At 40.5% G+C, this 23388-nt stretch overlaps 1 protein-coding gene across 4 annotated transcripts in view; it reads left to right on the plus strand.

The window, feature by feature from the left end:
• Nucleotides 1-1872: 1872 nt before the first annotated feature.
• HLTF (helicase like transcription factor) overlaps nucleotides 1873-23388 on the plus strand; it is a 47294-nt gene continuing 25778 nt past the window's right edge. The window contains exons 1-15 of one of the 4 annotated variants that reach the window (XM_074963796.1): nucleotides 1873-2009; nucleotides 2553-2674; nucleotides 4798-5008; nucleotides 5975-6141; nucleotides 9050-9183; nucleotides 11310-11407; nucleotides 12423-12497; nucleotides 12760-12951; nucleotides 13041-13136; nucleotides 14997-15045; nucleotides 18740-18830; nucleotides 20560-20639; nucleotides 20716-20760; nucleotides 21866-21955; nucleotides 22175-22272. In XM_074963796.1, the coding sequence (XP_074819897.1) occupies nucleotides 4940-5008; nucleotides 5975-6141; nucleotides 9050-9183; nucleotides 11310-11407; nucleotides 12423-12497; nucleotides 12760-12951; nucleotides 13041-13136; nucleotides 14997-15045; nucleotides 18740-18830; nucleotides 20560-20639; nucleotides 20716-20760; nucleotides 21866-21955; nucleotides 22175-22272 (1284 nt within the window). In that variant the 5' untranslated portion in view covers nucleotides 1873-2009; nucleotides 2553-2674; nucleotides 4798-4939. The remainder of the gene's footprint in view (nucleotides 2010-2552; nucleotides 2675-4797; nucleotides 5009-5974; nucleotides 6142-9049; nucleotides 9184-11309; nucleotides 11408-12422; nucleotides 12498-12759; nucleotides 12952-13040; nucleotides 13137-14996; nucleotides 15046-18739; nucleotides 18831-20559; nucleotides 20640-20715; nucleotides 20761-21865; nucleotides 21956-22174; nucleotides 22273-23388) is intronic. The other 3 variants (XM_074963797.1, XM_074963794.1, XM_074963795.1) reach the window with 3 other exon arrangements.

Here is a 23388-nt window from a genome sequence, read left to right on the forward strand (position 1 = left end):
GGTTGCCAACTTTCTAATTGTAGAAAACCGAACACCCTTGCCCTTGCCCCTGTCTTTGCCCCGCCCCTTCTCCGAGGCCTTGCCCCCGCTCACTTCATCCCCCCTCCCTCCGTTGCTCACTCTCCCCCACCCTCGCTCACTCACTCATTTTCACTGGGGTGAGGCAGGGGGTTGGAGTGCGGGGGAGGTTCAGGGTGCGGGCTCCAGGCAGCGCTTACCTCAGGCAGCTCCTGGGAAGTGGTCAGCATGTCTCTCCGTCTCCTAGGAGCAGGTGCGGCCATGGGGCGCTGCTACGCGGTGCGTGCTGCCCCGGCCCGCAGGCACCACCCCCGCAGCTCTCACTGGCCATGGTTCCCTGCCAAAGGGAGCTGCGGAGCCAGTGCTTGGTGTGGGGGGAGCGCGTGGAGCCCCCGTGGCCGCCCTTATGCCTAGGAGCCGGAGGGTCATGTTGCCGCTTCCCGGGAGCCATGCGGAGCTGGGTAGGGAGCCTGCCTGCGCCACCAACTCGACTTTTAATGGCCCAGTCAGCGGTGCTGACCGGAGCCTCCAGGGTCCCTTTTCAACCGGGTGTTCTGGTCGAAAACCGGATACTTAGCAACCCTAGGCTTTATGATATGGAACACCATGGTTTTGTCAGGTTGTGATGACACAAACTCAGCCAGTAACTGACATCAAGATGTGATGACATGCAATTAATAGTCTTTAAATCTAGAAGGGATCATTATTATAATCTAGTCCAGGGGTGGCCAACCTGAGCCTGAGAAGGAGCCAGAATTCACCAATGTACATTGCCAAAGAGCCACGGTAATATGTCAGCAGCCCCTCATCAGCTCCCCGTCACCCCCGTTCCCAGGGCCTCCCATACACTGGCAGCCCCGCCAATCAGCGCCTCCCCCTCCCTCCCGATCAGCTATTTCGTGGCATGCGGGAGACTCTGGGGGCAAGGGAGAAGGAGAAGGCAGGCTCAGAGGAGGGGGGTGGGAAGGGGTGGAGTGGGGGCAGGGCCTATGGCAGAGCCAGGGGTTGAGCAGTGAGCACCGCCAGGCACACTGGAAAGTTGGCACCTGTAGCTCCAGCCTCGGAATCAGTGCCTATACAAGGAGCCGCATATTAACTTCTGAAGAGCCACAAGTGGCTCCGGAGCCACAGGTTGGCCACCCCGATCTAGTCTGACCTGCGTAACACAGGCCAGAGAATCTTATGCAGTAACTTCTGCATCAAACCCATAACTTCTGTTTGAGCTATAGCATATCTTTTAGAAAGATATCCCGTCCAGATTTAAAGACTGCAAGTGCTAGAGACTTCACCACCTCTGCAGGTGGTTTTTATTGCAATGGTTGGGTACCCACCCAGTTTAAAATTTCCTCATTTTGATGCCTTTCTCTGCTAAATTAAAGACCCATCTAAGCTCAGAGATCTCTTTCCCATACAGGTAGCTATAGACCACAATGAAGTTAAGCCAGATCTTAACCTGCTCTTGGATAAACCAAGTAGCTGGAGCTGTAGGAGGCAGGTGAGCCAGACGACCTTGACCCCCTGCTTGCATCTCCTCTCTGCAGGCTTTGCAACATGAGTGTTGTGTCGGCACAGGGAGCCCGCCGAAGGCCACCTCGGGCAGAGATGCCAGTAGCAGGGTGGCCGCTTACGGTGAGGGGGGATTAATTTGCAACCAGTCCGTCCTGCAGCCTCCTCGCAGCGGCGGCGGAAGGGAGGCGGAGGGACACCGCGGAGGCGGCGGATGGGGGGTTTGGCGGATCTGCTCTTGTCGCACAGACAACGCATGAAGAAAGTCCCGCCCCTCTTTCACAGCCCTGTTCTCATTGGCTGGTGTCTGTGAAACCCTGGCTGGGATTGGTGCTGTTGACGTCAGTCAGGCTGGGAGCGCTAAGCGCCGCACTGACGGTGAGGGGCTTGGGATTGATGTCGCTGGAGGGCCACGCTGGGTCTGCTCTTCTGTCACCCTCGGCGTGCGGCGGCTCCCGCAGCACCATGGCTTGGATGTTCATGAGGTGAGGCCCGGCGTGGGGCAAAGCGTGCAGGCGAGGCCGGGGTGGGTCTCGTGTAACTGAGGTCAGCGTGGCCGGTTGCTGGGGGAAGAGGCTAGGCCCTGGGCCGGCCGGGGCTGGGGGAGTTGAGGGGGTGGGGCGGGGTAAGGCTGGGAGCCTTGGGTGGGGGCTGGGGAGCTGAAGGGGTGGGGCGGGGGAAGCTGGGCACCCTGGGCCAGGAGGGGTTAGTGGTGCTATTATGGCGACAGGTTTCAGAGTGGAGACAGTTATCATTTGTAGTGTTGAGAGCATGTGACAGATATAATGGAGAGAGAGCGAGCAGTTCTCACTGGTGTGAGATGCCTGTCTCTTCCATCCTCCCTTACCCATCCTGTGAGGGCTGTTGTTTCTCCTTAGCTGGGCTCTAGTACTCCCTAAATCTTGGCATCCCACTTCAGTTATACACATTTTACATTAATGCATTTAGGTCATTATTCTCTGCTACCACCACATTTCCAAAATCAGAGCAGGATTGTGTCTTTAAAGCACATGTTTTACTTGAATTAGTATATAGAGAGGAAAGTGCTGCCTCAGGCGTCTCAGCAGAAATTATGGGTGATTCACCTGGAGTTCCACAGGAAGCAAGCACACCGAGAAGCAGTTGCTCAGCCACCCTTTATACGGGTATGGTATGTGTTCCCTTCCATGTCAAGCCAGTAGCTGGTGGAGTTGATTGCTTATTTCACTTTTCCTGTCACACACCCATGTAATGCCAGTTTAGTCCTATAAGAACATAGGTATGTGGCACAACATATATGTGGCTTTTGAACTGACGAGTTGCTAGTATAGCCCTCAGGTGGGCAAAGCTTAGATGACTTTGTGGTAAACCTTGGCTAAATTGTGGATCTGATTCCATGGTTCTTACTCAGCCAGGATTACTCTAATTTTGGAGTGACATTGTGCAAAAGAAACCAAAGTCGATCCTGACAAAGCTCCAGATACACAGCCTTTGGAAGCCTAGTCACACTCACTGACAGTAGTTTAAGATAATTTAAGTAAATAATACCTTTGTGCAGGAAGGTCTTGCTGTGCAAAGTTATAATGTGCTATGCTGTTAACTGCTGAGCCTTCCAAAGCACTGAGCATTCATTTTTGTGTTGCTTTTGTAAAGATCAGCAAGTGTTAGTACTGTTCTTTGCATTGATGTGAATACATGTATTTGACATACATGGTCACAGAAGTTTTTATGAGTTAGCCAAAAAGTACAATATACTAAGGTGTTATTGAGGATTTCTCTTTCTAATAAGAAAGAAGGAGAATAAGAGAGAATGTTCACCTGGTTGGTGAAAATTCTTACTGTGAGTATCCAGTATGACTATAGAGACTAACCAATTTATTTGAGCATAAGCTTTCGTGAGCTACAGCTCACTTCATCGGATGCATACTGTGGAAACTGCAGAAGACATTATATACACAGAGACCATGAAACAATACCTCCTCCCACCCCACTCTCCTGCTGGTAATAGCCCATCCAAAGTGACCACTCTCTTTACAATGTGTATGATAATCAAGTTGGGCCATTTCCAGCACAAATCCAGGTTTTCTCACCCCCCCCCCCCTTTTTTTTTCCCCAAAAACCACACGCACAAACTCACTCTCCTGCTGGTAATAGCTTATCCAAAGTGACCACTCTCCCTACAATGTGCATGATAATCAAGGTGGGCCATTTCCAGCACAAATCCAGGTTTTCTCACCCCCCCCACCCCCATACACACAAACTCACTCTCCTGCTGGTAATAGCTCATTCAAAGTGACCACTCTCCCTACAATCAAGGTGGGCCATTTCCAGCACAAATCTAGGTATATAATGTCTTCTGCAGTTTCCACAGTATGCATCCGATGAAGTGAGCTGTAGCTCACGAAAGCTTATGCTCAGATAAATTGGTTAGTCTCTAAGGTGCCACAAGTACTCCTTTTCTTTTTGCGAATACAGACTAACAGGGCTGTTACTCTGAAATCAATGAGAAGAGCCACTCTGCTCTTTGAGAGAACCCATGGCAAATAAACTAATGTTTGTAAAGCACTTATTATATAGGACTCAGTTAAGGTTGGAAAAACATAATTTTTTTGCGTATTCTCTATGACTTTTGACAAAGTTAGGAACATGGGGGGCAGTGAAGTTTAGGGAAGTGTTCTATTAAAAAATGCCAGTGTTTCCCTTTTTTCCAGCCGTTTCTGAAGAATGACGTGAAAGCATTTTTGCCATGGCAAAGTCTTTGTATCCTTTTTTAGCAGAAAATTATAAGCCCATGAGCATGAGAAACCCTGACCAACTCAGTATTCTGGTCCTCTGTTGTGTGAGACATTACTCTCTTCTGCCCTTTGCTCTTTTTGATCCCCCACTCAGCAAAAAAAGTCTTAAGCAATAAAAACAATGAAGATCTTTTAGTCATCTGCTCCTGCTGCTCAATCTTGCCCCTAAAAGCGGCCAAAAGATCCTACTCTACAGTGCTGACTCTTTTTCTGAGTGCTTGAAGATTATATTCTAGTCAGTTAAATAGTAAAAATAATTTGACTATGTGTTGTTTGTGTGAGACTATAATGTCCTGGAGACAGTTTTTTTAAGGGTATAACTTAGGAGAAAATTGCCAGGTAAGGTAGAATGGTTATATAAAGATGTGAAATATAAATATTCACATTATAAAAGGGAAAATTAAATTGACACTTATAAAAGGGGATCAACAGTAATTGAAATATTCAGACTACTCTTTTAAATATAATGTCAAATAACTTCTATTCTGTCTTTCTGCAGAGATTCTGCCTGGAAATACTTACAGTCTGCCCATCATGGAGGAGATAGGAACTATTCCCATTATACCTCTCGTGATTTTTATTCTCAGTTTGGGTTAGAAGACTTTCTATGTACAGATGACATTCCTGGGACAGATGAAGATATGGATTCAGCTGTTTTATTTGGAACCTTGCGAGGAAATGTGGTTGGATTACGTTATTACACAGGGGTTGTAAGTGCAGTATGAATAATAAATTGCTACTAAGCAGAGGTAGTTGAAAAGTGGGACAAAAATTTAACATTTTGCCTTTTTGTTGTTAAAATTTCACAGCTTTCCAGAATTTTCTGACAAGTCCCAGGGTTTTCTCATTCATTTGTTATCAGTGCATTTAAGATTCTACACAGTTCCAAGAGAAGAATTCAGTAGTCTAAACCCGCAATTTAAATTTCAGGAATTGTTAAGGTATTTACTCTGGAGCTGGCTTCAGGTGAGATAAGAACAGCCCCCAAGAAGTTGACCGTAGTGGAAGGGAAGGTGTTTTCCCTTCTCAAAGCGCCCTCCCCTTCCTGCTTTCTCTGACTGTACACTCATTTAGGACTGTGCAAACATACTTGTAGCTAGCTCAGTCCTCCTAGCCACAGTCTTGACAGTGTTGGTGGATGGAGGAGACACTTGATGGTATAGCACTTCGATAGGACTGGAAGCTGGGAGACCTGGATTGTATATCCTGCCCACGTGATTTTAAGCAAGTCAGTTAACATACCATTGGAGAAACTGAGGGGCAGGTAAAAGGGGAATGATGTTTACTAGCTTTTTGTAGAGGAGCCGTGAATTCTACAAATGAGAAGAGTTGAATAAGTACAAAGTATTATAGGGTATGCCTAACCAGCCTGCAGGCAGCAAACCTACCAACCCAGGTCAACAGACTTGGCCTAACAGGGTTTGTGCCAGTGCTTTAAAAATAGCTGTGTAGACAGTGCTTTGAAGTTGCAGCTCAGGATGGAGCTTGGACTCTAAAGCCCACCTCTTACCTAACTTCTAAAGTCTTTAGTATTTTGAATAAAGAATTACTGGAGGTAAAAACAGCCTATTATGCTAAAATAATCTTTAAATGTAGCTTCAGAATGGCTATACATTTAGGTATTTCTGTAAATAACTTGTAACTAAACAAGTGTTGTGCTCTTTTTTTTTTTGCAGGTTAACAATAATGAAATGGTTGCACTTCAGAGAGAGCCCAATAACCTCTATGATAAAAATGCAGTAAAAGTAAATAATGTGAATGGAAACCAGGTAGGCCACATCAAAAAAGAACTTGCAGCGCCCTTGGCGTACATCATGGACAACAAGCTAGCAATAGTTGAAGGGTAAGTGGGCAGATGAAATATTTAGTTTCATTTTTATAAGGGAATGGCAATTTAATATTTTTAGTATGCTTTATGTAGCAACAATTAAAATGTATTTCCTTTCGCTGAGATTACTGACAGTAACAGTGAGGCTGCCATAACAGGATTTAAGTATCATAGCTGCAGGCTATAGGCCTCCTTTATGAACCATCCAGATTGCAGTTGTTTTCCTCTGTAAATGACATTCTAGAGGCATCCGTGAGAGTTGAATTGACAAAAGTGTACTTTTGTAATTCTTACTCAGTGGTTTGGCTCCTTCAAAGCATTCTAGTAGGGCGGGTGAAAAATTTTCTGTTTGAAACTCTTTTTTGATGGAAGACTTGGATTTTTGACTAAATGATGTGTCCCCCCCCACCCCTGTGTCTCGTTTCCATGGAAAACTTTTGTTTATTCATAAAAATATTTGTTCCAAACCAGAAAGATTTTGGCTGAAATCTTTCAGTATTTTCAGAAAATTAAAATATTTCCATGATAAATTTCAATAAAAACAAAAGATTGTTTTCACTGATCATTTTTCTTCTGTGGGAAAAATTTGGACTAATTCTATATTTACATTATACAGACTTATTGTAAAAGAAATTTTTTTTTTTCCCCTTCCCTGAAAGTGAATGTGGCAAAAAGTTTCTCATCATGTACATACAATAAAATTGGTACTTCTGAGCAAATGTCTTATTGGAAAATGACAAAATTTGTAACACTATTGTGATTTTGCAAATTTTTAATTATAGGTGGCTGTGAATCAGTTTTTGATTCTGATTTGATTCACAGTAACGATCAGAAAAATGGTCATTGTTAAGTAGTAATTATATAATGTTAAATCGGTGTAAAAGTGTTCTTGTAAAATTGTCATGAAAATTTGGCAGTCCTGGCTAACTCTTGCTAATCCTATCTTTCTGTGACTATTAGTGCCAAACTCCAATAATCCAAAAATCCGAACACCTGCTGAGATGCATGGAAAAATCCTGAAACTATTTAAATAATAATTTTTTTTAGGTTTTTATTAAATTTGGACATTGTCTTCAGATTTTGAGCTCTTAAAGTGTAAACTGTCGTGTATAAGTGATTGTTCTCCATTCTCTTCACCCATCCCAGCTCCTACTCTGGCACTATTTTAAACTATATTTGTTCTCTTTGCAGACTCATCTTCTTGTCATTTTTGTTTTTGTCTTTCACAAATAGCATCCTCTGGAAACCTTGTTAATAATGCTGCCAGCCTCTAACATACGTCTACTGAGCATGTGGGAACTGAGATATTTTTGTAGGTTTCTGACTTGGCCAAATTTGGACATTTTTTCTTGGAGGACAGCAAAAGGAACATTTCTAGAGCTGTGCCAACAATGGATTTTTTTTTTTTTTTTTTGGTTCACTTGCAATTCCAGAAAACTGAGGAAAAAATGTGTTGGGTCAAAAAAAATGTCTAGGACAACCGAAAACAGAACTTTTTGTTTTGATTTCAAGCGTTTTTTAATGTTTGGTTTTATTTATAAAATTAAAGGAAATTTTGAAACAAAGTTGTTTTCAACCAAAAAATTTGAAACATTTCCCATAGAAAATGTCATAACAAAAGGTTTTAACTTTTTCTCAATTTCAGGGTGGTGTTTTTTTTTTTTTTAACATGACCAACTTTGACAGAAATGATATGAATTTATGAAAGGGTTTTTGTCAACTCTGCAGTTTTTTGCCCTCTCACCAAAAAAAATTTGATTACAAATTTCCCTAGCTCTGTTCTTGGCACTCTGTTGTCTTTGTTTCCTGCTAAATTTCAAGTCCCTGCTCCAAAAGAATGGAAGTGCTCGAGCTCCCCAGTGAAATACTTGTAACATTATTTTGCCCATAGATTTAAAAAAAAAAAAAAAAAAAACCACACCATTTCCCCTAAACTAATTTTGAGGAGCAGTCGAAATGTGTTTGCTGAAACTTTCCAGAAAAATTCAGCCCCAGGCAGACATCTTGCATGGAAAACTTTAGCCTGAGTGGGCAAAGTTTCAAAAAGTTGTAAGTAACTAAAACTGGATCTTATAATTGAAAACGTTAAGGCAGCTGTAACTTTTGTGGAACTAACTGCTCCATCTCTAATGTATTAATATCATATAAAAATACTTTATTATGAGCCTTATTCTTATTTATGCTAAGGGCACTTTACACTATTCTGGTAGAATAAAGGGGCTTAAAATAAGCATAAAGTTAGTTTAAGCATGGTTATATGCTGCCATAGTGGTGTAAAATAGGCCTTTGGACAAATGAGAATCTGGCCCATTGTGTATTTAATACTGTAGTAGAAGCTGAAAGCTTGTGCTGTTGCATGGGTATAGCACTTGGGCCTGGTAATCCACTATCTGTGCAGTTTGCCTCATACAGCCAATTGAAATTGTTGCATGAAAATTAGCTGTAGAGCAACGATAATTGAGTTCCCTCTGATATCACGATGGTATAGCGACTCTGGTATGGCACAAATACTTGTCTTACTGTAGCTGTACGTCGCATAAGTATACTTCGTAAAGTCAAAATGGCTGAGAACTTAAAACAAATTGGTAACACACCACAAATTCCATTGATGATTCAACGTGATGATTGTCTGAATAAAAAGAACTGTCAACCATGCTTGTAGCCATTTCCATATCGTTGACACTGACTTGATGGAAATTCTAGGTTTCATAGTGACACACAGAATGACAATGAATGCCTGATAGTTTTCTTAGGAGTCTGCTTCCTTCGTGGAACTTGTGACTTACTGTTTCAGTGTTCTAATGACTATAACAGGTTCTTTATTTCATGGGCGTATTAATTGTCTTTTCTCCGTTGGAGTCTGCTATGAAATGTTTTACTTTTTAAGTGAGAGGTATGTTCCTTTTTTCCCTTTATTCTTAAGGGTTGTCCCTTATGGAGCACAGAATGCCTTTACTATGCCTGTGCAAATGAGTTTTTGGGGAAAAGAAGAAAATAAGCAAGCTGTTCTAGATAAATTGAAAATGCATGGATTTAAATTGGCTCCTCCTTCAAAAAGTAAGTTATAGATTAGTTTTTGTCTTTAAAATATTTTAAAGATGAGCTTTGCAAAACCCCAGTCATTAGAAGAGACTTTAAAGCCTTGATCCTGCTCCTAGTGAAGTCAATGGTAATATTCCTGTGGATTCACTGGGAATATGACCAGCCCCAAACTGGCCAGATTTGGGTTCATAGTGAATGTGCAGTTGTGCTCCATCTGTGCTATAATGTGGGTTTTTCCTTGACTTTGTAGACATGAAAAGTGATTGATGGTTGTGGCAAAGCAGATTTGTTATCCTCTGGAATTTTTTTTTTAACCCTTTTCTGTCTTTCAGCCTGGAAATTGTGTTAGTATCACTAACCTCCTTGTGAAAGAAAGGGGGTCAAATGTTCATGCTAATTCTTTTCATAGTGTTGACCCAAAATATTGTTTCCCCTCAGGTGTGCAAAAGAGAGCCTGTTGGCTTTTGGCATAGAATTAGGCCCATTTCTTTTCCTTGTTCCTGACTGGGATAGATCATAGAGTTGCTATATAATTTAAAGGTGGATGAACATACAGTAACTCCTCACTTAAAGTCATCCCTGTTACCATTGTTACGTTGCTGATCAATTAGAGAACATGCTCGTTTAAAGTTGCACAATGCTCCTTTATAACATTGTTTGGCAGCTGCCTGCTTTGTCCACTGCTTGCTAGCTGATGGGGGCTTGAAACCAGGGTGGACCGGCGGCCCCCTGTTTCCCTAAGTTCCCTGTGGGGCAGCGGCCCAGCAGGTTATCAATTGCCAGCAGTTCAGCTGTCCCTCCCCCCACTGCCATGTGCTGCTCCAGTCCTCTGCCTTGGAGCTGCTTCCCGGAGCCTCCTGCTTGCTGTGCGGGGGGGAGGAAGTGGGGAGGCTAATGTCAGGGTGTCCCCCTCCCCCCTGCTCCTGCACCCCGCTTACCCCATTTCCAAAGAGCGGGGTGGGGGGGACAGGACAGGGCTCAGGATGGAGGGAGCTTCCTGGCAGCAGCTTCCATCTCAAGTTGCTGATCTACTTAAAAAGGCAGTGTACTTAGAGTGGGGTCAGCGTACTTAAAGGGGCAATGCGCATCTCTCTCTCTCTCTCTCACACTGTGTGTGTGTGTCTGCCATGCTGTCTCCCCTCCTCCATTCGTGCTGCCTTGTAGAGTGTGAGGCTACATTAACAGCAGTGGGTTAACCCTTGAGGGCTCAGTTGATTGCTAGTTCATCATTTAGCAGTAAGGCATTCCCTGGGAAATATCCCACCCTCTTCCACCCTCTGACTTCACCACCTCAACCAAGCTTCACAATCATCATCGCTATGTACCAATATTAAATTTTGCTTAAATCTATCTATCTAATGTACACAGTGTGTAGATAGATATATATACATAGATATAGTCTTTTGTCTGGTGAAAAAAATTTCCCTGGACCCTAAGCCCTCCTATTTACATTAATTCTTATGGGGAAATTGGATTTGCTTAACATCGTTTCGCTTAAAGTCACATTTTTCAGGAATATAACTACATGTTCAGTGAGGAGTTATTGTATAATGTTGACATTAGTAAAGTTGTGTTTTTGTAAAATTGTTGAGCATGTAGGTTATAATTACCGGTAAGTGCTTTAGTACGGTTTCTTTCATCTTTGTTTTAAATATATTATAGTCCTGATCTGAATGTAATTGGAACACAGTTTCATCTTTTTGCATGGTGAAAAATCAAACCATGTTATAACAGAAATGTAATCATGTCAACATTTTTTTTTTCCAGAAACTCCTAGTACCAGAGTTCTTGAAATCAACAAGTCATGCTTTGATCTGTTATACTTGCAAAACCTTATTCAGCACTTTCCTTTTTTTGTTGATCTAATTGTGCATTGAATTGTTAGGCATTTTTATTCTTATGTTTTGTAATGTTTTAGTAGTCTAACTGGTAAGCAATACAACTCTTCACAAGGAACTACGCTCATAGTCATTTCCCATATGTCACAAATAGCCATTAGTTGGTAAAAACTTTTGGTTTCTACTGAACATAGTTGAATAAAAAACAAATGAGGAGAAAAAGGCACCCTATTCTGTTGTTAGTCATCTGAGCAAGCCAAGTCTCTAACTGTTGTGTTTGTGTTTTTTCTAAATGGAGCACAGGTTCAGAATTTGGTTTTGGATCAAGCTGGGTTTCTGGGAGAGCTGGACCAAGCTATAGTGCTCCAGGACATGCTGCTATGCAGATGACAACAGAACAGGTGTGTGGTGATTTTTTTGGTAGTTAGTTGAAAATATATACTTTAAAAAAAGGGAACTTGCTGCTCATAAAAGTGAGGATTAGTCCTTTTTCATGAGCACTGAAGTATTTTGTTTTTCTCCCTTCTGAAACAAATATCTTTTAAAGGGCACAGTCAACTTGAAATATATGGGTTTTTTTTGTTTTTGTTTTTTTTTAACCATTTAGGTTCAGCTACTACACCTGCCCCAGAGTCCATTTGCCAGTTTTTATGGTTTTAAAGCCATTCTCCTATTTTCTTAAATGTCTTTTCTATACCTTGTTTCAGTGGGCTTTACATACAGCAGCAGTGAAACCAATTGGACACAAAGTGCTATCAAATGCGCAAATTAAAATTAAAAGAAACATAATGTGTAAAAACAATGAGGACTACTTGTGGTACCTTAGAGTAACAAATTTATTTGGGCATAAGCTTTTGTGGGCTAAAACCCACTTCATCCGATGCATGGAGTGGAAAATACAGTAGGCAGGTATAAATACACAGTATGTGAAAAGATGGGAGTTGCTTTACCAAGTGGGGGGGTCAGTTCTAACGAGACAATTCAGTTAAGGTGGAAATGGACTATTCTCAACAGTAGAATAGTGGTAATGAGGCCAATGTAATCCGGGTGGCCCATTTCAAACAGTTCACAAGAAGATGTACTCAGCAGTGTGAAGATTTTTTTTTTTTTCCACACAGCTGTGCTGGTATACCTCATCCTATTTTAATGCATATTTTAATGCCAAGCTGGAATATGAATGTGGCTATTCTCCCACTACTTCGGCTGTTCCCCCACTTCTTCTCCTTTTTCAGGTTGCCACATGTTCTTTGTTACCTACCTCCCCAGTAGCAGCAGTTACAGATTCTAGTGGCTCCAGGAGTCATTTGGAGATCTGGGTATCCATATGGCCATGTGACTGGCATCCGTTATGTCATCAAGTATTTATTTAATGTAGAAGTTGAGTTTAATTGCAACTTCTGTGTTTATGCATTGCAGCTTAAAAGTGAGTTTGACAAATTGTTTGAAGATCTGAAAGAAGATGATAAAACTCATGAAATGGAAGGAGCAGAGGTATTTGTTCTATTGAAAAAGTCTTACATAGGCTTTTAAATCAGGCCTTAAATTCTGTGTTACAAACTCTCTGTATAACATCTATACAGATCTTCAAAGTTTAGCAGTGTCATGCTAGAATAATAAGTTGCCCTAGATACCAGTTAATTTAAATAAGTTTTGAGAGCAATTAATCAAATGTTATCTCTTCCCCCCCCACTTCCCAAAGGGAAGAGGGTTATTTCATGTGAAAGAGGTATAACATTACTTTTTTGACTTATAGGCTGTTGGAACACCATTACTTCCACACCAAAAGCAGGCTTTAGCTTGGATGGTTTCACGTGAGAACAGTAAGGAGTTGCCACTGTTTTGGGAAGAGAAAAATAATTTCTACTATAATACACTTACAAACTTCGCTGAAAAAGAACGACCAGAAAATGTTCTTGGAGGAATACTGGCTGATGATATGGGATTGGTAACTATGTGTAGTGCTTTAGTGTATTTGAATACAGTTTGACTTATCTCTGGAAAAATCATAAATTCTATCCTTTGCATTTTATCTAGGGTAAAACACTTGCAACAATTGCATTGATTCTTACCAACTTTCATGATGGCAAACCTCTTTCTGTTGAAAAGATTAAAAGTGATCAGTTGCATAAGGTGAGTTTTTTTTTTTTTTGATAAACGTATTTGATGGCGCACACAATGACTAGGGTTTTGTGTGTGTGAAATAATTTCTTCTAGCAAGTAATCAAAAATCCTTACCTCTCTCAGGGTTCCTTCCCCACTCTGAACTCTGGGGTACGATGTGGGGACCCGCATGAAAAGCCCCCTAAGCTTATTCTTACCAGCTTAGGTTAAAACTTTCCCAAGACACAGATTTCTTTCTTGCCTTGGGATCGCTGCCACCACCAAGTGATTTAACCAACAATCAGGGAAAGGACCACTTGGAGTCCTATTCCCCCAAGCCTATACACCCGCTTTTCTGGGGAGGCTTGAGAATAATATCCTAACCAATTGGTTACAAAATGATCAAAGACCCAAACCCCTGGGTCTTGGAACAATGGAAAAATCAGTCAGGTTCTTAAAAAGAAGGATTTTATTTAAAGAGGAAAAAGGTAAAAGAATCACCTCTGTAAACTTAGGCTGGTAGTTAACCTTACAGATTAGCAGAAAATTCAGAGAGCATAGAGGAATCCCGTCTAGCCTTAGTTTCAAAGTTACAACAAAATAGGGATAAACCTCCCTCTAGCAAAGGGAAAATTCACAAGTTGAGAAAACAAAGATAAACTAATACTCCTTGCCTGGCTGTTACTTACAAGTTTTGAAATATGAGAGACTTGTTTAGAAAGATTTGGAGAACATGGATTGATGTCCAGTCCCTCTTAGTCCCGAGAGCAAATGAACACAAAGAACCCAAAACAAAGCCCCCCCCGATTTGAAAGTCTCTTTTGTCCCCATTGGTTCCTTTGGTCAGGTGCCAACCAGGTTACTTGAGCTTCTTAATCCTTACAGTTCAGGAGGAATTTAGGCTACCCCTATGGTTATGACAACCTCATACCATTTTTGTAGTTGATATGAGCTTTTTATGCTTCTAATATCCAGTAATACAAAATAAGAAGCAGAATGGTATTATGTTACACCGCCAGGTCAGATATAATTAGAGGACTTAATTTAAATATATTCTGAAACAAAATAGTCTGTGTGTTTGAACTTTGAAATGATGTACTCCAGGGAAGAGTTAAACTTAGATCATGAAAACATACTTTATTCAAGCTCTATTGGGTTAATTCATATAAAATAGAATATAAAGGTCTATTTTTTAAATTTTACCTTTTGTCGTGAATACACAAATAAGTACATTTTCCTCTAAGGACTTGCTTACATAATTCCCATGCATTGAAGAGACTATACCTAAAATATGAAGCAGAGCATCTGAATGTGGGGGGGAACACCTCAGATTTATTTACTTTGTGGAACACCATCTTACCAAATAGTTTAAAAAAGGGGCAGGGGGGGAGGGAGGATTGAAAAGATCCTCTTGGATCATCTAATCCAACTGTCTGTTTTGCTGCACTCACTCCCTTTCCATAACTTTATTTAACTATGCAGTGGAAAGAGTAAGTACGAGCATTGTCTGATTATTTTATTGTAATCTGTACAGGAATTAGAATTTTTTAAAAAAAAACAAACCATGATTGCATCAAAATTACGTGGTAATACTTTGTGTTTGGGCTCAGAATAGTCTGAAAAGCTTAGTGGTTTATTTTCCTTCCAATATACCTGTGTAATTCAAAGTTTTCTTTCTGCCTGTCTGCAGTTCCCTTTTGGTGTATCTGCTTTTTTTACTATATGAATGTGTTAAACTCCATAACTTTTTAAGCTTTTGATTAATGTATTATCACTAAACCAATCTTTTGCATGCAAAAAAATAATTATCTGTTCAGATTAAATCCGTAACTACCATATTACACTATTAGTTGTTACTACATTACAGAATAAACTGTTGTTTTTCCTTAGGAATCTGTTGTCACTGGTGTGAAAAATGAAGGACATAAACTTTTGAAAGGTAACAGTAAAATTTAAACAACAAAATAGTACTTGAATTATGAATAATACATGCTAGCGCTAGATCTGTTAACTCAGTAGTATACAACAACACTAATATTATTAGAATAGCAATATGCAATTACAATTAGAGTTAATTGGAAATTTCCCAACCAAACTGGAAAATGCCGGTTTATCAAACTTGAAATTGCTCACAAAAATGAGTAAAGTTTGAACTTTTGCCACATCACAAGCAGGGTTCTGGCAGAGCCCAATGGAACCCTGTAAGCTTGCCTGGCAGGCTGATGAGGAGCCTCACCATGTGGGCTGCCCTGGGGTTTGCAAGGTCCATGGCTCTGGGCAGCCAGGGTTTCTAGGCTCCTAGGCAGCTAAGAGCCTGGAAGTCCTGACTCTAACTGGGGCTTGGGTCCTGGCTCTGCAGCACAGAGTCTGGAAGCCCTAAGAAACTGGGCTTTTGCCAGGGCTCTCAGCTGAGGTTCCCAGTTCTGCAGTAGGAAGCTGGGAAGCCATGAGAGCTCTCAGGATTATTGCCACAGAACTAGGAGCCTGGAAGTCCTGGGTTGGGTTCTAAGGATCTGTAGCTCCAGGGTAACCCTGCCATGCATACTGCCTCAGGTCAGGGACCCCAGAGCCTTCAGACTCCAGGGGAGCCAGCTAACCCATGAGTTCGGAAGCCCTGGGGTTTCCGCCCCTTGGCGGTAAGTATGGTGTGGTTACCCTGGAGCCACAGATCCTGGTCACTCTGGCAGCTGCTGGATGAAATTGATATTCTTCTCAGTTTTACCTCTGCTATAGTTCCAGAGAGCAAATTTTGTTTCAGAAACATCATTGTTTCCAAAAAACAATAGTTTTTTAGAATTTCCAGTTTGTGAGAAATATTGATAATTTTGGTTTCATTCCATACCAGATTTTGAAATGCCAAAATTTCTGATTAATCACAAATCCTGAGTTTTGGCCAGGTCTGCTTACAATGGCAATTCTCTGAGAATGTGAAAGGTCTTTACAAACTAGTTAAGCCTCTTAGTAGCTCTAGGAGAAGTAATAAAATACACATTTAAACTGAGGTATATGGAGGCCATCTGACTTGTCAAATTGAGTTATTGTTTCCACACTCTTCCCCAAGATTGTGAGGGTTTTTTAGTAATATAAAAGTGTAGCACCATTGCATTCATTTGGGTGAACTCATTATGAAAGGAAAGTTACTGAGTTGGAGAGAGTAAAAATTGCATACAGCACATGCTTTTTCCTCACCATTTATTTTCTGCACCTTTTATTTGCTGGTATTTAATTGCACAAATTTGAGTACTATTTACTTACACCAAAACTGCTTCTTCAAGTTCAGCTGCTTCAGTTTTCCTCCACCAGGGCTGTCCTACTACATTTTATCTCTTGAATTCACTTTTGTGTATATTCTTCTTGGGAATTCTTTTTTTTCCAACAGGTAAGATCTTCATCTTAAATAATTTTATTTACTTTTTTACTTACGGATCAGTTAAAACATATCTCTCTGTTCCTGTTGACTTTAACTAGTTTTAGGTAACCCAGAAACTCAGATATCCCTAATTAGTCAAGCCTGCAGCTAGAACAACGCTCATCTTGGAAGTGCTCTTCCTGACATAGCTTTGTTGGCACTGTCCTTGCTATCTGTATGGTATTTACATTAATTTTCTCCTTGTGTCTTGTAATTGTACTTGGGTCTACTACAATAATGTGGTAAGACTCAATTTTATGCCTTGATCTTGCACACAAGTGTAAGATTTTATTATTATGTACTTTAAGGTAAAGGTCACTGTATCCCACCATGGAGGAAAGACTTTTTTTTCTGTTGTAACTCATTTCTAGTTATTTCTGCTCTCTAGCTCTTCATCAGCTCAATGTTGGTCTCATATTTCTCCATTTCACAATATCTGTTCTCCTCCTGGTGTAAACAGTGTTGTGGTCTGTTGGGACAAGTTGTGTTTTTCTCAAAGTGCGTTGTATTTAAGTATGAACTTACATGATAGTCTGTACTGATGCTTACATTATTCTTGGACATTTAAATTATTGATTATGATTTAAAAAATATTAAATAGTATCTAAATACAGGCCCATCCTTAATGTTGTTTTCTTTTTAAAGCTAACATTTAAAAAGGGTCATCTATTTCAGAAGTGATTTTAAAATAAAAAGGGTCTAGAATAAACCCACAAAAGCCAATAAATGTATTAGAATACCTTTCAGGGTCTGATTAGAAAGCTAGTTTGTATCTTTAGCTTGGAAATCTAAGTCAAAGCTTTGTCAGCCAGAAACAGACTGTGGATACTAGGGTACAATTCAGATCAGTTGTAGGGCTGTGTCACCCCTGGCTTGGAACCCTGGGTGCCTTACAATGCCTTGCTGAAGTAGCTCCCACTTGGGCTGCTCACAAACAGCCTTCAAGCATGCAAGCCATTCCCTGAGTGTCCGGGTGTAACTGCAGCCTGGTAGTTACCCACTGGCTCTCACCAGCTTTGGTTATACTGCAGGGGGGCCTCAACACACTCCCAGTCCCTGATTTCCTGACAGAAATGTATGTCCTGTACTGGTCAGCCTTCTCCTGGACAGTATAAATATATTATGTCTGTTCTTCCTTTAAGGGAAAAATATGTCAGCTTAATATCTTAAATAGAATTACCCAGACGCTTCGGTTTCAACACACTGGATTAGATGAAACAGTAAAGCAACTTTATTAACTACAAAGAGATTTTAAGCGAGTACAAGTAATGAGGCATAAAAGTCAGAAATGGTTATTAAAAAAAAAAAAATCAAGATAGGCACTAGTAAGTGTTTTAACAAACTATATTAAATTCAAGCAAAATTTCTCAACACCTGCTTTCAGCAAGACTACTGACCAAACTCTTCAGGTACGGACGCCCCCCAGATTCCAACGTCTGTTTTCCTTTGTCATCTTAGGTGGAATGTTCGAGAGAGTGGGAGTCTTGGGGTGTTTGCCCCTTCTTTTGAAAGTTTTAATCCCCGCCTCCCTCCTGAAAAAACTTTTCCAGCTGGGAACTAGGAGACAAAGAGTCTGTGTGGAAGGATGTTCCCTGCTGTTTTTTTTCCTACCTGTTTGAGCTTCCTTCGTTTTCCCTTCCTACTTGATGACTCTGTTTACTACTTAAATGCAAATTAAGGCAAACGTACTCCTTTGTTCAAGACAGGACTTTTTGACCACTTTGGTGGAACGTGAGTTTTGAACATCATACACAGTAGTTTTATAACTTCACATACAGTGTTGCCACATGAATGTTATCAGGTCAATATTGACCAGCAAAGTATGAGTTTTTTCAAATATCTTACAAAAGCACACCTTCTACAAAGATTACTACAATAGTGTGTAGGGTGTGAATGCAGGGGCATTCACACAGGCCGTTAACACTTTTTGACTTCTTTTGTATGCAAATTTACCTTGGCAAGGTGGTGAGTGGTTGCTTTAATATGTCAGCATTTTAGATGGCTGGAAATATATTAGGAAGATCTTCATAGTATTTTTATCTCACATTTACAATCGTGACTCAAAGTGCCAGTTATGCTTATTTCACTCTGAGGAATTGAGAACATTATTTTTGATCTAAATCTGTACTAGTTTTATTCATCAAGTAGCTTGGCTTTCAGGCAAAAAGACTGTATTTTCCTTTTCATAACTCTTTTCTCTTTTCTTTTCTCTCTTTTCCTGAAGAGACCAGCTGTAATGTGGAGCCCAGCATTTCTAATGTAAAGGAGAAGAGTGAAACTGTTCAGTCACAATGTTCTAGTTCCCGACCAAAAAGGTAATATCCTGAAACACACTTTTTCTCTTTGCTGGTTTGCTACATGACATTTGAATAAAGTTAAAGAGATTAGCAAAAAACTAGAAGATGCAGTCCCTTTCAGGTTTTTACATCAGTTGGATTGGAGTAGGGATGATCTTATCTAGGCGGTAAGTGTTTGGTGTCTTCTCCTTTGCCCATCATGAACTTTTTTTCTAGGTGACTCTTGCCTACATTTAAAATCAGCGATCTCAAACTCCAATCACCACGAGGGCCACATGAGGATTAGTACATTGGCCCGAGGGCCGCATCGCTGACAACTTTTCATATAAAGATACAAAAGCCCCCTCCCTGCCCCCGGCTCTTGCCCCGCCCCACTCCACCCCTTCCATGAGGCCCCGCCCCAATCCATCCTCTTCTGCCTCCCCCCTGGAGCGCACAGCTCCCCACTCCTTCCTCCTCCCTCCTGGAAAGCGCTAAGTGACGCCAAACAGTTGTTTGGCGGTGGGAAGCGCCTGGAGGTAGGCAGAGGAGCAGGGATGCGGTGCACTGGAGAGGAGGTGGGGCGACGGGTGAGGGGAGCTTGGCTGCCGCAGGAAATAACTCCAGGGGGGGCGCGGGGAGCTTGGCCTCGTGTTTGAGACCCTTGTTCTAAATTTTTATTATTCCTCTTGTCAGTATAATTGTATCAAAGGTGTTAACTGTAATCCATTCTTGTAGTAATGTTGTTTTGATACCCATTCTTCAATTTTTTTTTAAAGAATGTAAACAACAAGGTTAGATTGCTTTGTTTATCTGCCAGTGTCCATAGCAGCAATATTCCTTTTGCTTTCCCAAGCTTCAGCTTATAGTTGTCAGAAATATGATGTAATGTATATAATAAGGCGGGAAGTATCAAAGACCATTAATTGAAATTGAGCGATAGGCATGATAGCAGTGCCAGGTATCTACTTCACAATTAAAATTAATCAGTCTGTATTTATTGTTTAAAAAACTTCTGATGTCCTGCTAAATGTCAATAGTTTTTGTCAGTGTTTCACTTCTAGATCAGGGGTTCTCAAACTGTGGGTCAGGACCCCCATTTTAATGGGGTTGCCAAGACTGGTGTTAGACTTGCTGGGGCCCAGGGCGGAGGCCAGAGCCCAAGCCCCACCACCCCGGACTGAAGCCTGAGCCCCACTGCCCAGGGCTAAGATTACATGCCCCTTGCCCAGGGCAGAAGCTCTTGGGCTTCAGCTTTGGCCCCCACCCCCTCACGGCGGAGTTAGGGCGGCGGGGCTCAGGTGGACTCAGTCTTTGGTCCCCCCCTCCCAGGATCGTGTAGTAATTTTTGTTGTTAGAAGGGGTCACAGTACAATGATGTCTGAGAACTGCTGCTTTAGATACATTGTTCTGTAGACAAAAGGGACAGCTTTTGGCTTGATTTGAGTTTGAAACATATTGATATGTTCATGCCATTTGATCATGGCGCAGATTGTTCTTTTTATTGGTTCGTGTAAAGATCTGTTTTTTTTTTTTTTTTACATTTATGAGAAAATAGTCTGTTTACGGATTTTATTTTTTTTTTTTTGCATATTGAAGTGCAACAATGAGCAGAGTACGTTTTGTTTTGTCCCCCTGCCCCCCTCCATCCTCCAAGGAACTTTTCAAAGCATATTGGTCATATCTATTGCATGTTAGTCTGTGTGGCTAAAACATGCTCTTCAAGTTTTAGTACTGGTTGTGAGGGGTTTTTGTTTTAATATTTTAGAGCTAAAGCTGAGAAACCCAAATATACAGTAAGCAGTGACTCAGAAGAATCTGAAGAGTGGCTACCACAACAAACAAGAAGTAAGCTATACTTAAATAATTGGGTTAAAATAGAATTAATTTCATTCAGTTTTTAAATAGTTGTTTTTCTTTTCAGCCAAATGTGAAAAAGATCTCCCAGCAACCAGAAAGAGAAGTAAAAGTATGTTTCTTTGGAGTATAAATCATTCCGTACCAGAAATTTAAGCATAAATTGTACACCAGAAGATACTTCAGACCAACTTCTTATCAAGAAAAGAATCTATATTAAAATGTTTCAGTAAAACTCCTGTGGACGTGTGTTTAATGCTGTGAGCATGTAACTCGGTTTAACCACCTATAAGAGTAAATTTATCAATTAGAAGTAGAACCTTGAACTCTTATTTAAGAAAGGACTATTCAGCTAGCCTAGTGGTGATGCACTCCTTCCCTGGGCTTATGTTTCGTAACAGCTTTTCTGGCTGAAGAAGTAAGTAATGATGTGACAGGCTTTGAAGAGAATCCTTTCCTCCTTGGTAAAAGGGATGGGATGGTGGAAGGTGTAGTGAGGAAACATGAGATGCTTTAGATTCTGACAAGGATGTAGTAGTATGTAAGCACAGAAATGGAAAAAGCACATTTGAAAGGCAAAGCTATAGTACAAGATAAAATGCTTAGATGCTAATCTAAAAATACAAGAACATATGTTATCTGTCAGACTAAATACCTCTCATGGAAGAAAATCTGAAAGACTATAGGTACTCTGCATTGAGGGCTTGTTTACGCAAACACTTTGCAGCAACCTGTGATGTAAATCTACCCTATGCTACCTTGCCTGGACTACGTGTCTGTGAGAACACAGCTGGCGGGCACTAAAAGTTCCCTAGTGCGCTTTGATCTATGCTGCTTTGAAACAAGAGTAAATTACAGCACACTAGGGAACATTTAGTATTTGGCAGCAGGGTCCACATGGGCACTTAATGCATGGCAGGCTAGCAGAGGGTAGGTTTACACCCCAACTTGATGTGCGCTGAGTGTTTGTATAAACAAGTCTAAAGTATTTTATGTTTATGTGTACTCCTGGAGTGAAACTTGTGCTAAATCGTTTGTCCTAATGGCTGATAGATTCTGTCCCTTTGAGAGTTACTCCGTGTTAGTAGCTACCTGTAAAACAGTGAGAAAATCAGTTCATTTGGTTAATACTTAGTGTAACATAAATGTAATAAAAATATATTTCCCCATGCACACATTTTTAAAATGTCTTGCATTTGGATGTGGTCTTTTGGCAGCAGCTTCTTGCGTTATTCAAGAAGACACAGGCTTTGCGTCTGCTCTTGCATCTCCATCCGCTCCATTAAAAAAGAAAGCAAAGAAAAAAGGTAATGAAGAAATAAACACAAGCCTTATGAATTTTTCTTTTCAAACTGAAATACTATATAGATGTTTCTTATGTGAAGATTGCATTATTTTGATGGGGACCTCCGAAAGGACTTCAGGGAACTACTCACATTTTTTTAGCATCGTATTTGTTATAATCTTTCAAAATAAAGGATTAAGGTAAATGATTATCCTGCTAAGTGTCACTTCTGTTTTCTCAGGTACTGCAATTGTACAGTCTGTTAAGAAAAATGATTCTGAAGAGGGTCCCAGAACAACACTGATCATCTGTCCGCTCTCTGTCCTAAGCAACTGGATTGTAGGTTTTACATTATCATGTTAATTCTTTAATATGTTTTGACTCTTAATTATGACAATACAAATACATTGCTCCAGTAACATGTCATGTGACTAAAAATTACTGCTTCTCCTAATTTTGAAATAAAGCAGTTGTTCAAAAAATAGATAATTTTTAGGACTGTTGATTAATTGCAGTTAAGTGATTTTTTTATCGCGATTAATTTTTTTGAGTTAATTGAGATTAATTGCTGTTTTAATCACACTGTTAAACAATAGAATACCAATTTAAATTTATTAAAAATTTTGGATGTTTTTCTACATTTTCAGATCTATTTATTTCAATTACAACACAGAATACAATGTGAACAGTGCTCACTTTATAATGTTTTTATTACAAACATTTGCACTGTAAAAATGATAAAAGAAATAGTATTTTTCAATTCACCTCATATAAGTATCATTGTGCAATTTTTTATCATGAAAGTGCAACTTACAAATGTAGATTTTGTTTGTTACATAACTGCACTCAAAAACAAAACAATGTAAAACTTTAGAGCCTACAAGTCCACTCAGTCCTACTTCTTGTGTAGGCAGTCACTAAGAGAAACAAGTTTGTTTACATTTTACTGGAGTTATGCTGCCCACTTCTTCTTTACAATGTCACCTGAAAGTGAGAACAGACGTTTGCATGGCACTTCAGTAACCAGCACTGCAAGGTATTTACGTGCCAGATATGCTAAACATTGGTATGCCCCTTCATGCTTTGGCCACCATTCGAGAAGATGTGCTTCCATTCTGATGATGCTTGTTTAAAAAAAACTGCGTTAATTAAATTGGTGACTGAACTTGGGGGGAGAATTGTATGTCTCCTGCTTTGTGTTTTACCCGCTTTCTGCCACATATTTCATGTTATAGCAGTCTCCGATGATGACCCAGCATGTTGTTCTTTTTAAGAACATTTTCACTGCTGATTTGACAAAACGCAAAGAAGGCACCAATATGAGATTTCTAAAAATAGCTACAGCACTCAACCCAAGATTTAAGAATCTGAAGCGCCTTTCAAAATCTGAGAGGAATGGGCTGTGGAGCATGCTTTCTGAAGTCTTAAAAGAGCAACCCAAACCACCAAAAAATA

The sequence above is a fragment of the Natator depressus genome, chromosome 9 (assembly GCF_965152275.1).
Source record: "Natator depressus isolate rNatDep1 chromosome 9, rNatDep2.hap1, whole genome shotgun sequence".
Lineage (NCBI taxonomy): Eukaryota > Metazoa > Chordata > Testudines > Cheloniidae > Natator > Natator depressus.